Source organism: Polypterus senegalus, chromosome 13 (assembly GCF_016835505.1).
Source record: "Polypterus senegalus isolate Bchr_013 chromosome 13, ASM1683550v1, whole genome shotgun sequence".
NCBI classification, from domain to species: domain Eukaryota; kingdom Metazoa; phylum Chordata; class Cladistia; order Polypteriformes; family Polypteridae; genus Polypterus; species Polypterus senegalus.
Genome location: NC_053166.1, coordinates 83,875,140 through 83,892,571, shown reverse-complemented (window position 1 = coordinate 83,892,571; position 17,432 = coordinate 83,875,140). Strand labels below are relative to the sequence as shown.

General features: G+C 36.9%; 1 protein-coding gene across 2 annotated transcripts in view; it reads right to left on the bottom strand.

Annotated features, from left to right (window-relative positions):
• Window positions 1–4,283: 4,283 nt before the first annotated feature.
• The window catches only part of LOC120543143 (nuclear factor NF-kappa-B p105 subunit-like), a 93,333-nt gene continuing 80,184 nt past the window's right edge, over window positions 4,284–17,432 (bottom strand). For both annotated transcript variants that reach the window (XM_039776026.1, XM_039776027.1), the window contains 3 exons: window positions 14,597–14,688; window positions 8,029–8,167; window positions 4,284–4,987 (listed from right to left, as the gene is read on the bottom strand). In XM_039776026.1, coding sequence (XP_039631960.1) covers window positions 4,905–4,987; window positions 8,029–8,167; window positions 14,597–14,688 — 314 coding nt within the window. In that variant the 3' untranslated portion in view covers window positions 4,284–4,904. The remainder of the gene's footprint in view (window positions 4,988–8,028; window positions 8,168–14,596; window positions 14,689–17,432) is intronic.

Sequence of the window (17,432 nt, the reverse complement as noted above, 5' to 3'; positions counted from 1 at the left end):
GTGAGAATGGTTACAGACAACCCACAGATCACCTCCAAAGACCTGCAAGAACATCTTGCTGCAGATGGTGTAACATCGTTCAACAATTCAGCGCAATTTGCACAAAGAACATCTGTATGGCAGGGTGATGAGAAAGAAGCCCTTTCTGCACTCACACCACAAACAGAGTATGCAAATGCTCATTTAGACATGCCAGATTCATTCTGGAACAAAGTGCTTTGGACTGATGAGACAAAAATGGAGTTATTTGGTCATAACAAAAAGCTCTTTGCATGGTGAAGGAAGAACACCGCATTCCAAGAAAAACACCTGATACCTATTGTCAAATTTGTTGGAGGTTCCATCATGCTGTGGGTCAGTGTGGCTAGTTCAGGGACTGGGGCCCTTGTTAAAGTCGAGGGTTGGATAAAATTAAACCCAATATCAACAAATTCTTCAGGATAATGTTCAAGCATCAGTCACAAAGATGAATTTAAGCAGGGGTTGGATATTCCCCAACAACGACCCAAAACACAGTTCGAAATCTACAAAGGTATTCATGCAGAGGAAGAAGTACAATGTTCTGGAATGGCCATCACAGTCCCCTGACTTGAATATCATCGAAAATCTATGGGATGATTTGAAGCAGGCTGTCCATGCTCGGCAGCCATCAAATTTAACTGAACTGGAGAAATTTTGTATGGAAGAATGGTCAAAAATACCTTCATCCATTATCCAGACACTCATCAAAGGCTATAGGAGGCGTCTAGAGGCTGTTATATTTACAAAAGGAGGCTCAACTAAGCATTGATGTAATATCTTTGTTGGCGTGCCTAAAATGTATGCACCTGTCTAATTTTGTTATGATACATATTGCATATTTTCTGTTAATCCAATACACTTAATGTCACTGCTGAAATAGTACTGTTTCCATAAGGCATGTCATATATTAAAAGGAAGTTGCTACTTTGAAAGCTCAACCAATGATAAACAAAAATCCAAAGAATTGAGAGGGGTTCCCAAACTTTTTCATATGACTGTAAGTACTAAATGTGTGGCACTGGTCAGTTTTTGGATATAAGACCACCACGGAAAATGTTTGAACTGCTGCTGGAAGAGGTGTTGGTGAGGGCAGCAGGGTGAGCTTGCCCTGTGTTCTTTGTGTGGATCCTAGTGCTCCAGTGCATTAGAAACATACTGTGCTGTAGAAATTGACACTGTCTATGGTGTACAAAACATAGGTCCTTTCCAAAAAATGGGTTGTCTTCTAATATTCCAGATAAATTGTCCACCACACCCTGGTTATTCTGTCCCCCTAATCACCCCCTGTCCCTAATTGGCCTAACATCTCTCTCACGCCTAATAGCTAATGTGTGAAGAGCATACTGTCCCAAAAATGGTTGCCAATGCATCATTCAGGTGGATTCTGCACATTGGTGGTGGTTGAAATGGTTTCCCTATGTCTATGAAAAACTCTTTGAGTAGGTGTGAAAAGCACTTTATAAAGGAAATTAATTATTATTACTATTGTTAATATTATGTGTCCTTACTCTTGTGAACCTGGGATTCAACCTCAGATGTAAAAGGAGTCTGCAAAGATTCCCATTTCATTTTGTGATGGGCAATTCATACATGATTCAATCTTTTTGAACAATTCTTTTCAGTGAATAATATTTTTTGATATTTTCAATGCATTCAGTATCATCCAGCCATGTCCTTTAAGGGGTAAACTCAGAGATATGCAGGTGGATGAGCCTATGGTGTCCTGAATAATAGAATATGTGTCTGGCAGACCACAGTTTGTGAGACTCAAGGACTTTATTTCTGATACGGATGTGAGCAACACTGGAGAACCACAAAGACAGTCCTGTCTCCTTTTCTCTTCACTTTGTACACCTTCGACTATAAATATAACAGCAGATCATGTCAATTGCAGAAATTGTTAGATGTTTCTGCACTTATGATGTGTATTGATTAAGGAGATGAGACGATAGGAGTCAGGGGGAGAACTTATTTTCTTGGTACAAAGAGAATTGTCTGCATCTTAACATCAGTAAAACTAAGGAACTGCTTATTGACTTTCACGTCTATATCAATAATGACAGGTTGGACTGGACTCAGAACACAGAGGAACTATATAAGAAAGGGTAGAGCAAGCATTTTTCCTTAGGAGATTGCATTCCTTTAATGTGGAAAGTAACATCCTTCTCATCTTCCATAAGTCTGTGATGGCCATTGTGATATTCTACGTTGCGGTGTGCTGGGCTGGTAACATCACTTCAAGAGAGGCCCACCGAATCAATAAGTTAATTAAAAGAACGGGCTCTGTTATTGGACACACTCTGGACCCCCAGGGAGGTAGTAGCGAGGGAGAGAATTAAAACAAAACTGAATGCCATTATGAATAGTGCTGCACATCCTCTCTCTGACACACCAACACTAAGGACTTTCAGGCAATGAATTATTCAGCAGAAGTGTGTCAAGAAATGTACAGGGGCTCCTTTATACCAATAGTAATACATCTGCAAATTTTCTTACTGGGGCTGTGACAGTGTGTGAATATTTATTTATGTACTTATCAAACTATTCACGTATAAATTTATTTAAAGAGCTTTTATAAAAAGTCACATTTCCCCCTTGGACCAGATAAAGTTCTGTTTATCAGCTGGAACAAATCGGTTGGTGGAGCTCAATGGAATTAGTGCTAAAGTGAATGAGTGTCCTGCATTTCAACATCATTGTCTTCCACTTTGCTGCTGCTGCCTGCTGGTGGATGTATAAAGCGCTTGCGCAAGAGCCGCATGACTCATGAGCCTTGACTCATTTGGTTCGTGAATGAGTCACTACGCTAGAATCAGTCAAATTCACGTTAATTTCTTTTGTGAACAAGTCACTGAGAATCAGCCTAACGATTCTCATTCATTTAATTTGAAAGAATCATTACGAGTCACATAATTCTCATTCACTTGGGATTCTGTAATGTAATGTCTTATTTTAACATTTAATTATCTTAAATGTTTTATCATGCTTTGTGTATGGAAACAAGACAATGGCCTCCCACAATCCAAAGACATGCAGGTTAGGAGGATTGGCGATTCTCAATTGGCCCTAGTGTGTGCTTGGTGTGTGGGTGTGTTTGTGTGTGTCCTGCGGTGGGTTGGCACCCTGCCCAGGATTGGTTCCTGCCTTGCCTTGTGCCCTGTGTTGGCTGGGATTGGCTCCAGCAGACCCCCGTGACCCTATTCGGATTCAGCGGGTTAGAAAATGGATGGATGAACAAGACAATGGCATATGAAATACCATGTTTAATATATAATCATATACAGTATTTATAGATAATGATTTAAATACATATTAACAAACAATAGCATTAATTATGTACGTATATAAACACATATGTATATATATACATACATAATTAATATGTATATAGATAGATCGATAGATAAATAGATACAGTATATGAATGTAATGAAAGAATTATTAAAATATATATTTGTGATGTGATCAGAGGGGCCCACAGGAACTCACACCCACCTCCCCACCTTGAACTATAGTATAAGCTAAACCTAAAAATGAAACATATGAATCAAAAGAATTGATCGCTTAAACGCGTAGTTCAAAAATATCGATTCAGTAAATTGAATTGAAATGCCCATCACTAATTTCCCTTTGTTACAGGTACTCCTGATTGCAGATTTTGTATGTGGTACTTTACATCTAGAGAATACCATTGTAGTTAATATAAAAGTTAAGATTTAATATTAGATGGGCAAACTATGATGAGTGTTTACAGATTACTATAAGTTAAATACTTACTTTTTTGGACTCTTCGTTAAATTCTTTCGGATTCCAAAATTCCAGTAGTCATCTAAGCTTTACTTTTGTAAGTAATCTGTTTACTGTACATATCTGCATATTTTTTAATGTTGTATTCATGCATTAATTATATCCATTATAGGTCTAAGAATTTATTTCTGAGTTAAAGTTAAAGTAAAAAAATAAACAAATGGCTGATGTCTACAACAGCATGAATGACTATGTTATTAGCTGCTCCAAGATTAAATTATCAATCAATTCCTACACATTAGTGTTGTGCTGTAATTCTTATACATTGTTTCAGGGAGCTGGAGCGTACACTGGATAATGTAAGTATTAAAAATTAATGTAAGTCTAGATGAAAAGAATACTTTTTATGAAACCATCTATTCATCTTCTGAATTTTCTTATCACAGAATGCATTATTATTCATAAATGATATACTTATTATTTTTATTAGTATTTATAGGATAGTTGTACACACATCATACAAATGCTACACTATGAGAAGTTTATTTATATAGGTTAGATCAACAATTCTGGCACAACCACCATTAAATTGATTTGAAATGGTAAAAAAAAAAGTCTCTCAAATATAGCATCAAAATGCAGAAGGTTCAGAGAAAAAAAACAACTCAGGGCTCCCAATTAAGAGTTGGACATATTCTTCTTAAAAAGGTCCACTATTTCCAGAATATGTCCCAGCACAGTAACCCAACGCTTGCCAAATCTTTGCCCTGCATTTATATTTTTCACTTTTCTCAGTTTCCAGAAAGAAAAACATTAATGTTTATACCATTTAAAGACCTTTCTTATGTCTTCCTTCATTAATGTTCTTTCATACTGTTCCACTTCTTAGTTAACAGTACAACTATTAAATCTCAGTATCTGCCTTGTTAGTCCTTTTTGTGAGTAATGCAAAGAGATCCATTACCTCCAGATAGCATGATGGGGGCAGCGGTCCAGGTGGGGCTTTGACAGTTTGTTTTGTAAACATAACCTCTCATTTCCAATATACTGTAACCAAGCATTCTACTTGCTTTCTTGATGGTATCTAAATGTTTTCTAAAGGGGTGGCCTGCCAGTGCAGATGAGATGCCTCATTTTCATTGTATGGTTTGATTACTTGCTGTAAGGCGTTTACCTTGAAAAAACTTCATTCTTCTCCGTCCCATCCATATACCTTTATCTACAATAGAAACACAAGTTGAAACTGCATTCTAATTATGAATAATAATGATAAGAATCATAATGTTCTGTACTTGTTTTCTTTAACTACTGTTTATATGTAATTGTAAATGTAAATTTATTGCCGACACATGGCTTTTAAAGTTTTAAGTTTATAAATATATTTTATATGGCATACTTCAATAAATGTTGTTTTGCAGGCAGATATATACACCAGGGCAAAAAAGTACTTACAATGTGTATATTATTATTGTAATAAAGTGACCCTAAATCTTACTGGAAGTCCTCTCACCTGTTTTATACCAGGATCATTCCTCTCTTCTTGAATGTTCTAATTTTCTAATCATGTTTTCAACCTTATATAGACATACACCTTATAGGAAGGCATAGCTAACCAAACAAGCCCAATACTTTAATGAGCTGTTATTCTCATGACCATTCTGTGGGGATCACATGAATGTGCAATTATCTATCTATCTATCTATCTATCTATCTATCTATCTATCTATCTATCTATCTATCTATCTATCTATCTATCTATCTATCTATCTATCTATCTATCTATCTATCTACAGTGGTGCTTGAAAGTTTGTGAACCCTTTAGAATTTTCTATATTTCTGCATAAATATCACCTAAAACATCATCAGATTTTCATTCAAGTGCTAAAAGTCGATAAAGAGAAACCAGTTAAACAAATGAGACAAAAATATTATACTTGGTCATATATTTATTGAGGAAAATGATCGAATATTACATATTTGTGAGTGGCAAAAGTATGTGAACGTCTAGGATTAGCAGTTAGTTTGAAGGTGAAATTAGAGTCAGGTGTTTTCAATCAATGGGATGACAATCAGGTGTGAGTGGGCACCCTGTGTTATTTAAAGAACAGGATCTATCAAAGTCTGCTCTTCACAACACATGTTTGTGGAAGTGTATCATGGCACGAACAAAGGAGATTTCTGAGGACCTTAGAAAAAGAGTTGTTGATGCTCATCAGGCTGGAAAAGGTTACAAAACCATCTCTAAAGAGTTTGGACTCCACCAATCCACAGTCAGACAGATTGTGTACAAATGGAGGAAATTCAAGACCATTGTTACCCTCCCCAGGAGTGGTTGACCAACAAAGATCACTCCAAGAGCAAGGCATGTAATAGTCGGCGAGGTCACAAAGGACCCCAGGATAACTTTTAAGCAACTGAAGGCATCTCTCACATTGGTTCATGTTTATGAGTCCACCATCAGAAGAACACTGAACAACAATGGTGTGCATGGCAGGGTTGCAAGGAGAAAGCCACTGCTCTCCAAAAAAAACATTGCTGCTCGTCTGCAGTTTGCTAAAGATCACGTGGACAAACCAGAAGGCTATTGGAAGAATGTTTTGTGGACGGATGAAACCAAAATAGAACTTTTTGGTTTAAATGAAAAGCGTTATGTTTGGAGAAAGGAAAACACTGCATTCCAGCATAAGAACCTTATCCCATCTGTGAAACATGGTGGTGGTTGTATCATGGTTTGGGCCTGTTTTGCTGCATCTGGGCCAGGGTGGCTTGCCTTCATTAATGGAACAATGAATTCTGAATTATATCAGAGAATTCTAAAGGAAAATCTCAGGACATCAGTCCATGAACTGAATCTCAAGAGAAGGTGGGTCATGCAGCAAGACAACGACCCTCAGCAGACAAAGAATGGTTAAAGAACAATAAAGTTAATGTTTTCGAATGGCCAAGTCAAAGTCCTGACCTTAATCCAATTGAAATGTTGTGGAAGCGAGCAGTTAATGTGAGGAAACCCACCAACATCCCAGAGTTGAAGCTGTTTGGTACGGAGGAATCTCCAAGCCGGTGTGCAGGAATGATCAAAAGTTACCGAAATGTTTAGTTGCAGTTATTGCTGCAAAGGGGTTAGGGTACTGAATACTGAAATACAGATACTGAAAGCAAAGGTTCACATACTTTTGCCACTCACAAATATGTAATATTCGATCATTTTCCTCAATAAATAAATGACCAAGTGTAATATTTTTGTCTCATTTGTTTAACTGGTTTCTCTTTATCTACTTTTAGGACTTGAGTGAAAATCTGATGATGTTTTAGGTGATATTTATGCAGAAATATAGAAAATTCTAAAGGGTTCGCAAACTTTCAAGCACCACTCTATCTATCTATCTATCTATCTACCTATCTACCTATCTATCTATCACTTTAAAGTAGATACAGTTGAAGTTTATCACTTCCTTGTGGCAGACTGGCTGTAACCATTATATTTAGTGAGATTTTGGGGAAAAACCATAACTTTATATGACAGGAAAATGAGACAAATGTAGAACAAGCAACGGCCCAGTGGCTAGGTACTGTGCATTTTGCAGACTGTGTCTGCTCTACCTTTCACTTTCAAACAACTGTGTGCCTTATGATGTGATGAAAATCTATTTATCTACCGGAAATGCATGGCTGCTAATGCAATGTTTTGGCCCCAGTTAGTAAAACATAATTAACTTTTGGGCTTATCACTCTGTCATTAAAGAAAGTTTCCAGTTCCTAAGATTTTTCTATCAATAGCCCACCACTCTTCTAAAATTAAACCGTGGTGGGCCTGGGCATATTATTATAATGATGTGCTCTTTCGCTTGTTGGACATATCAGGGTTTTATCTGCAATGATGAAATAAAGTCAATTGTGTTTCACTTTGTTGGGACATTTTTAAACAAAATGCATTTAGCCTATTTTGATCTGCGTTCTCTGCTTTGTTTTATTCTTCTAATAGAGTTTAGCATACCTATCTGAAAACTGAGTTTTTATTTTCTGTTCACTTATGGCCTCTTTCATAAGGTTCTGTTCTGATTTCCCAACTAAAGCCTCCTGAGGTTAATTAACTTCAAATCTCTCACCATTTCGTGAGTCTCAGTCTCTTATACTTAAATGTCTTTGCCTTCCAATGTATTTTTTTGTACAGATCTTCTTGTAATAAACTTGCTAAGCACCTTTACTCTGGCTTTACTATTTACTGCTCTGCATACATTTTAGAAATTTGTTGCCACTCACCTTGCTTTTGTGGGTAGTACAGAAAAGGTTTGGCGTTACTTGTTTCTCCATCGGAACGCCGACGTAGTTGGACATAAACAGAAACGGGATTGTTGATATAAATGTCAAAGTATTTTGGTGTTTTGAAAACAATGGCATACTACAATTAGAAATTAGAAAGATAATTAAAATCAAAACATTTTTAGGCTTAAATAAAGTCTATACTTTAGAAAGATGTAAATTAAAAGCATTTTAATAAGTTATTCAATTTTATTTTAAGATAACAACAAATTCACTTAATTGGAAAATCTATTGAAAGGTGAACTGAGAAATTCTCCTTTAAGATTCTAGTTCAAGATATTTTTAAACATTTAAAATGACATAAATCTTAAAATGTTTTACTTGAATTTTGTTTTTTGGTTATCCTCTAAAATGTTAGGGTATTTGACCCCCTGATCCTCTTCTTTTGCAATGCCTGTCAATGTGGGTTACAGAATGTTTTTTTGAAAAGAGCAGAATGTGGATCTCATCGCAACAACAGCAGGTGTTTGCAGCATGTCATGAAGCAGAGTGAGAGGGTGAGACATCGTAGTACACAGCAAACAAAACTGAGTGCTTTTAATATACAGTTGTGAAGACAGATGTGGTATGAAAGCAAGCCAGAGTATTAGTGGTGATGAAAATGTGTTCTCGCCGAGTTGTTAGAGCTCAGTGAAGTGATGGCAGCTGCTTGTGGAGCTCTTTTTTTTAACTCTGAAAAGTCTTAGAGAATGCTCATCAAGTAAAATTGTTTCCATTAATACTAAATATTATACAATAACATCTGTAATATTTTCTGTAGAATGTTATGAATGCTTATCCTAATTTAGATTTGGCCAAGCTTCTGGTGCTATCAAATGCATAAAGCAAATGAGGAAATTCAGGTCAATTGACTCCCAAACATGGTGCTAGGAAGTTCACTGTGGCCTCTAGTTTAGCTGCAGCTAGTGACAGTAAGGTTTTAATTTTAAATTAGTGTAGATTTTAACTGTTTTTTATGTTCATTTGTATAGCGCTAAAGCGAACAGTATTTCACTTGGACATCAGTCTACTCTCATCACAACACCAATTAAACTAGTCCATTAGTGAAAACAAGTGTCTCAAAAGGAAAGCTTTACATTGCTTATTTTAATATTAATGACAATTTCAAATCATTCTCTTTTTTATCCAGCAATGTTTTATTTTGATATTTGTAAAATAAGCAATATCATATAAAATGAAAAACTGTTTATTAGATTTTTGTTTCTGACCTATCAATGAATTGTCCTATTGATTTGGATAACCCCAAAAGAAGACTAATAGATTAATAATTCATTATGACCTCCATTATGGTTGTGAACTTGGCATAACAGAGTGGCTTAGATACACACAAGTGATCCCTGGAACTATGCCTTCAGGGCCTTGAGTAACTGTTAGAGAGGGTCCAGACAATTAGTAATCAAACATCTGCCCACCATCATGGTTCAAATTAAAATACATGGAACCACTCCTGAAATTGGGATACCAGTGACTTAATGACTTGGTGACTTACACAGTTCAATCAGGCATACTCTAAAGAAGGGGAAGGGATTAGATGTAATGGCAGTTGAGTGACAAGCATTTATGAGATAGATCCAGACATTGTGGAACATGACATTGTAAAGTAGCTCACTATAGAGTTAAAAAGCTTGGGCAGGAGGTTGAAAGTTCCTGGCTTGTTATAGTTTGGCACACATATTTCATTAAGAAGGATGTTGTCTCTGTTCTGCTCTAGATTCACCCCAGAGAGGTAGACCTGGGTGGGTATGGTATACCTCTTAAGACCTGAGGAACACATATCAGTGAATGTTCCAATTACTTCCTGACAGTTTTGTTCAAATAACTTCTAGAAACTGTTCAGAGGCCATTAAGATGGTTAACATAATGTTAGGTTATATAGTGGCCTAATGTGTAGAGTACAAGTCCAAGGAGGTTGTGCTCAAGCTTTATAACGCACTGGTAAGACCTCATCTGGAGCATTTTGTACAGTTTTAGTCACCGGAATACAAAGAGAACATAGTAGTGTTAGACAGGGTCCAGAGAAGAAGAAGAAGGCAGATTCCAGGGATACAGGGGATGAATTATGAGGAAAGATTAAAAGAGCTGAGCCTTTTCAGTTTAAGCAAAATGAGATTAAAGGGAGACATGACTGAAGAGTTTAAAATTATGAAGAAATTTAGTACAGTGGATCGAGACTGTTTCTTTAAAATGAGTTCATCAAGAACATGGGGACAGAGTTGGAAACTTGTTAAGGTTAAATTTCACACAAACATTAGGTTGTTTTTATTCCCACAGAGATCCAAAGACACATAAAACATGTTGTCAAGTAATATTGTAGAGAGTAGGACTTTAGGGACTTTCAAAACTAAACTTGATGTTATTTTAGAAGAATTAAGTGGATAGAACTGGCAAGCTTTGTTGGACTGAATAGCCTGTTTGTGTCTAGATTGTTCCAATGTTCTTCCACTGAGAAATCAGGCAGATATTTATAAAAAAAGATCATCAGATGAAACATTGTCAAAAGGTTAAGCAAAGTTTGCTAATTAAAATTCAAATCCAATCTGTCATCAAAGTCTAAATGGAGTTCCAAAAATCAAATTCAACCCACTAGGGCTTTAGCCAGAAAATCATTAATCAAAATTAACTCAGCACAGTAAAGATTTTTATCCACAAACACAGATAACCATGATTATTAGGTCTTAATGTAGGCCTTTATAGCTAATCATCACTGACATTACACACTGCATTCTGTGAGTCATCTGTGCCTAGCAATGCTGCAGTTACTGCAGCCATAATCTTGGAACTCCAGAATGGTATTGCTGCAGACCAGAGACATTGTAGGTGGATTGAGGAGAATAACTGTCAATCAAATTTAAGTTCAGCACTACTTTTGGAGCTCTGGAGGTGTGTAGCTAGACCAGTATTGTCAAGTCCATGATTTTCTCACCCAATTGAGAAAAAAATCAGCTTTTGTGGGTTGCTTTTTTTTTTGGGCTACTCCAAGAGGTAATTCTAGCTCACCAACTCCTCTCCTCCTTCCAAGTCTAATATTTCTGACTGCTGCACACTATGGACATCGACGAGAACTAGCTCTTGGGCTCCATATAGGTTTTGACCAGCACTGACTGCAGCAATTTACTTTACAGAAAAAGTTTGAACTTCTGACTGCCATTGATGCTGGCAAAGAGAAAAAAGATGTCATCAAATTTCACATTCGACAGTCAGCTTTGTTAGCTGGATGTGCAGGAAGACTGCGCTTTGTGCAATCTCTATTATAATGAAATTCCTGTTAAAAGGAATTGTTTTTTCAGTCCCAAGCACTTCATTCTAACGCAATTTGACTTTTATTTACATGCCTAAAGACAGTAAAGTTGTGATTTTAGACTAGATAGAGGTTACATTCATATAGTAGGCTTCCTGTGAATAATTATGCAATATCATATGGTGAAATGAAATGCATCTGAAATGTCTACTGCCTAAATAATATTGAAGCAGTCACATCACCACATGACCTCAGCAAAGCTTGCCATCTTCTGTAGAGTCACCTAAATAAAAGGTTTCCTTTCTGTAGAATGCAAAGTGGCACATCATTTCATGTCTTCTTCTTGATAACAGATAACAGGCATTCTGCACACAGAACTGTGTTTGGTGAGGAAACCACACGATCATTGCAAAGACAGTCATGCACATATGCAGCTCTTGTTCACCCTCCATGCTGATTTTTCCAGGGGAAAAAATGTTTTTTCCCAGTGAGAGGTCCATGACACACTCAGAAGGTGTTTACATTTACATTTTAGTTTGCTTAAAAGTGCTTAACAAAGTGAAAAAAGTAACTAATGAAAACACTTTAAAGAAACCTGTACAACACAATGAAATGGACAAAATTTATATACAGTACATACATATATACTGCACAAAAAATGAAACTTCTGGGATATTAATCTGGTCAGTTAAGTAGTAGAGGGCATTGTTAATCAATTTCTGCTGCTTTGGTGTTAATGAAATTAAGAACAGGTGCACTAGAGGGGCAACAATGAGATGACCCCCAAAACAGGAATGGTTCAACAGGTGGATGCCACTGATATTTTTCCCTCCTCATCTTTTCTGACTGTTTTCTCACGAGTTTTGCATTTGGCTATGGTCAGTGTCACTACTGGTAGCATGAGGCGATACCTGGACCCTACAGAGGTTGCACAGGTAGTCCAACTTTTCCAGGATGGCACATCAATACGTACCATTGCCAGAAGGTTTGCTGTGTCTCTCAGCCTAGTTTCAAGGGCATGGAGGAGATTCCTGGAGAAAGGCAGTTATTCTAGGAGAGCTGGACAGGGCCATAGATGGTCCTTCACTCATCAGCAGGACTGGCATCTGCTCCTCTGGACAAGGAGGAACAGGATGAGCACTGCCAGAGCCCTACAAAATGACCTCCAGCAGGCCACTGGTGTGAATGTCTCTGACCAAGCAATCAGAAACAGACTCATGAGGGTGGCCTGTGGGCCTGACGTCCTCTAGCAGGCCCTGTGCTCACTGCCTGGCACCGTGGAGCTCGATTGGCATTTGCCATAGAATATCAGAATTGGCAGGTCCACCAATGGCGCCCTGTGCTTTTCAAAGATGAGAGCAGGTTCACCCTGAGCACATGTGACAGATGTGAAAGGGTCTGGAGAAGCCGTGGAGAATGTCATGTTGCCTTTAACATCATTCAGCATGACTGGTTTGGTGATGGGTCAGTGATAGTCTGGGGAGGCATATCCATGGAGGGACACACAGACCTCTACAGGCTAGACAATGGCACCTTGACTGCCAATAGGTATTGGATTTAAATCCTTGGACCCATTGCCAGACCTTATGCTATTGCAGTAGGACCTGGGTTCCTCCTGGTGCACGGCAATGCCTGGCCTCATGTAGCGAGAGTATGCAGGCAGTTCCTGGAAGATGAAGGAATTGATACCATTGACTGGCCTCCATACTCGCCTGACCTAAGCCCAATAGAACACCTCTGGGACGTTATGTTTCGGTCTGTGCGACGCCACCAGGTTGCACATCAGACTGTCCAGGAGCTCCATCATGCCCTGGTCCAGATCTAGGAGAAGATCCCCCAGGACACCATCTGTCGTCTAATTAGGAGCATGTCCCGATGTTGTCAGCCATGCATACAACAACATGCGGGGTCTATACAAACTACTGAGTGTGATTTTGCTGCAATGAAATTTTGGCAAAATAGACTAGCCTGCCGCATCATTTTTTCACTTTGATTTTCAGGGTGTCTTTGAATTCAACCCTCTGTTGGTTGATAATTTTCATTTCCATCAAACAATGTGGCATCCTTTTGTTCCTAACATATTACCCAGTCTCTATCAGTATAGATATCCAGCATGATGTTTTATCCATTGAGATCTGATGTGTTTTCAAACTGTTCCTTTAATTTGTTTCAGCTGTTTATATATATGTCCTAGTGTGCTTCGCTCACCAACCCCTCCCCCCAGTCAGCGATTCGTGCCACTCTGAACACAACCGAAGGAGACACAGTCGCTCCTCCAAAACCTCTCTTAAATGGGGGTACAATTAGAAACAAATATCAGTTGTTGTTTTGGCTTGTTGCTGCTGCCGTGCCGCATGGTCTGCATTTTGTGCAACCTCTTTTCACTGTTCCGTTATTTCACCGAGTAATATTTTCAATATGTTTGCACTAATGCGATCTTTATTCTTATTTTTTTGAGACTTATGAATTTTCCTACTTCCATTATCTCTAACCTGCTCTGCATGTGTATCATGGTGCTTGCTTCCAAAGGTTAGAAGTATGACGTGACTTGACTGTCACATGGGACGTGAAAGTGTCTCTCGGTCTCTGTTCAAAAGATCACGTCTCATCCCTGAGAAAGTCTCGCCGCAAGTTTTTTTTATAATAGAGAGATATGTAGTAAAAGTTAATATTTTGAAAGATGATATTCTGAGTCTAGGGAGGGAACAGAGCTGAGATATGGAAACAATAACACAATTTTTTTAAACTTCATTTTGTTAAAATTTGTTATATTTTGATAACATTCTTCTTTTATAATAGGTAATGTGTGAAACCTTTTCGGCGCTTAACACATAACCCTGTGTAACTTTAGAACATTATCTTTTCATTTTTATTTAAAATTGTATACAAGATTAGTGGTATACAGTTACAAAAATGTAAAAATGTCAGTAGTACTGCCTTACACTCCAGTGACCTAGTTTCAAATTCTGGTTTCAACACTGTTACTGTCACTGCTGTGGTGTTTATATGTTCTCTGTATATCTGTCTGGGTTTTTTCCAGATGCACCAGTTTTCTTTAAACATTCCAAAAATGAAGACTGTTAAGCTAAATGGGTAAGCTAATTTAACTGTTTGGCTTAGTGTTGTGTTATCAATGGACATCTCCTCCAGAGTTGATGTTTGCCACATGATTAATATCGCCAGGGTAGGATATGCTGCCACAGCTCTTTACTGAAATAAGTGAATGAATGGGTGATAAAATAAATTAAGCTCCTGTTTAAGATACATTACTTGTCTGTGAACGTCTGTGGGTCCAAATTTTCCAAATCCTTCCCAAAGCAGTTCATTTTCATTTTCTTGATAGAATCTCACCTGTATGTCATCTATGGGAAAAAATATAAATGAAACCTTTTTGTTTTCATCCTATTAGTGCATAGATTTTGAATAATTAGAAAATAGAACTATTTTTCTCTTCATATCATGATAATTTAAACGCTTTTCCAAATTTCCAAGAGCAAGAACACTGAAGTTAAAACATCATCATTACAGCAGCATAAGCATGGTGGGCACTGTTTGGGACACAAAACTCACATCTGTAATCCATGCAAGTGCTCAGCTTTGTGCTGTGCTGTTTTTGTTCTCTACTTCCAGTCTGCACAATTTGTAGTGAAAATAAAATAACTGCAACAGTGGTATAGTGCATACATTTATCTAATAACTGTTTACTTTCTACAGTTACTTCATTGATCGTGTTACAACTGACTACAAAAAGGGCTAAGTAAATACTTGAGATGAACGCATGTATTTCTGTAACTTGCTGTCTACATTACTGAAACAGTGCAAAGTTAAGGAGACCTTTTAATATGAGGCATTTGGGGGAAAACTAATTCATTAATCTGTTTCAAGCAGAAATAATAAACTGTTCAAATCAGTCAATTACTGCAGTATTCACAGTTGATTCAAAAGGCAATTACAATGTGTCATGGTATAACTAGGATTATTGCCCAGGCTAAAGTTTTTGTGTTTTTATTTAAATATAATTCTGCATATTATGTTATTTGTTCTGTTTTTGGTTTTGTTTTGTATTTGGTAATTTTATGATTTTCTTTGTTATTTTACTCTATGCAGTGATCTGTCTTTGCTTCCTGTCGGTAAAACTTAAGAAGGAGGGACCACCTAATCAGACAGCTGGGGTTGTGGCCAAAACAGCATTTGAGCCAAGGATACACTTCTTGTGTGTAATAATTCAAAAGCCTGAAGTTAAAATATGCCGATCAACAAAACCTGTATTTGAAATGCCTTATAAACCATCTTTTACATGGATCATGAGTGGAAAATGTTTTAGCTTAATTTTAAGGTGTTCGCGCTATTTTCACAACAGACCTTTTTCTTTGTACAGTAGTGAGAGATCTTTTTTGCAAATAAACTCATTCTCTATACTTTGCATGCCTAAGCAGAATATTGTTGTTGGCAAATCACATGGATGGAAAGGTCATTTGAGAAGGAAGCAAAGTAGCTGGACCTCGTACAATTACTCAGCTGGCCATATCTTTACTGAATGACAGGAAAAGATTTTGGTAGCTGATCAAAAGTGGCTACAGTCTGCAAACTGGTAAAAAACTAACACTATAAAATGGGTCAGGATACCAACTATTATTAAACTCTTTGTTTTTTGAATATTGATCTATCCTTCTTGATTTTGTCAACCACCTTCTGTTAAAACCATTTGACTTTACTTGCTTGCAATAGCTCTTTATATATTTTTTTTTAAATCAATTATGTTTCTTATTATTATTCAGAAAAACTATGTATGATATATTTTTCTGTGTATATTTTTGTGCTGATTGTATGTAAACACAGTAATTACACTTAAATATTTCTATTTCCTTTAATAGATAGTATTTATTGATTGCTACATATCGTAATGCTCAAGAGTTGTGTTTAGATCCTTTTACTTGACATTATCCTTAGTAGGTTCAACTTATCTTTATTATTATTATTTTTGGCAATTGTATAAGCAGTTTAACAATAGGTGGTCTCCTGCCCTCATTTTTCTAGTGTCAATTTCACTGCAAGACACCCATCATTATATAAACTGAATGATGTTTCTAATTAATGGTAGAAAACAAAGCCTACTTATATGCTTTTATTTTTATTTTTAAATGCTGCATTTCTAATTTTTGTTTTCACATTTTCTTAGTTTTACCTTAATATGTGAAATACCTTATATTTCAAAAAATATTTGGATGTTAGAAAAAAGTTTTTAATTTTTCTTCCTCCTCTGCTTCTCTTTTTCACTTTGTTTCAAAATAAATAGTTGAAGGATCAAACGTTTTAATATTTCACTTGGCATATTGTGTTCTGATGGTAATCAAGTATGATTCTAAGGTTTTACATTGCATACTATGCCCCCGTCTTTCTTTATCATTCCTAATTTGTGATGCTGCTCTGTGGCTTGGCTGCTAATTGTATACTCTTACACTACTTGCTGTTTGTGTCTTATGCCTATTCAAGTTTAGTCAAATTGTAAAGAACGATGGTTTCAAGCAAGTTGCGAGGCACAATACACGATTGTGATGAGCAGGGAGGTACCCATTTGTCTTATTTAAAAAGAAAATGTGGTGAGTGTTACTTGTTAATATAATGTCCAGGCGGTTCGGGGTGTGGTGGGTGAGGCAATGCGCTATCAGCTCATACTCCCATCCTCCATATAATGTGTTATTTTTGGCCCTCAATATAATTGACTTTAATGCTCCTGCTGTAAACCCTTTTCATAAATGAATGCATGCAAGAAGAACCGACACATTTGAGAATTATCAACAAGTTTGGAAATTAAGAGTAGCATGCCGCCATCTTATATAGGAGAGAAGAAATTACATAACATGACCAGTAAAAGGCAGAGCAACCATAAACAATATGGCCACCACACTCCAAAAATACAGAAGATGGTCTGTCAACCAAATGTTAGTACAAAATGGTTCCATAGTGATTTCACGAAAGTAATGATAAAATGATTCCAAAACTCTAAAATCATGACAATTATCACTTTATATTCAGAACAAGACTCAAAAAAGTATAGAATGTATTACTTTTTAATGTTACATTCTCTATTGATATTTAGATTTGC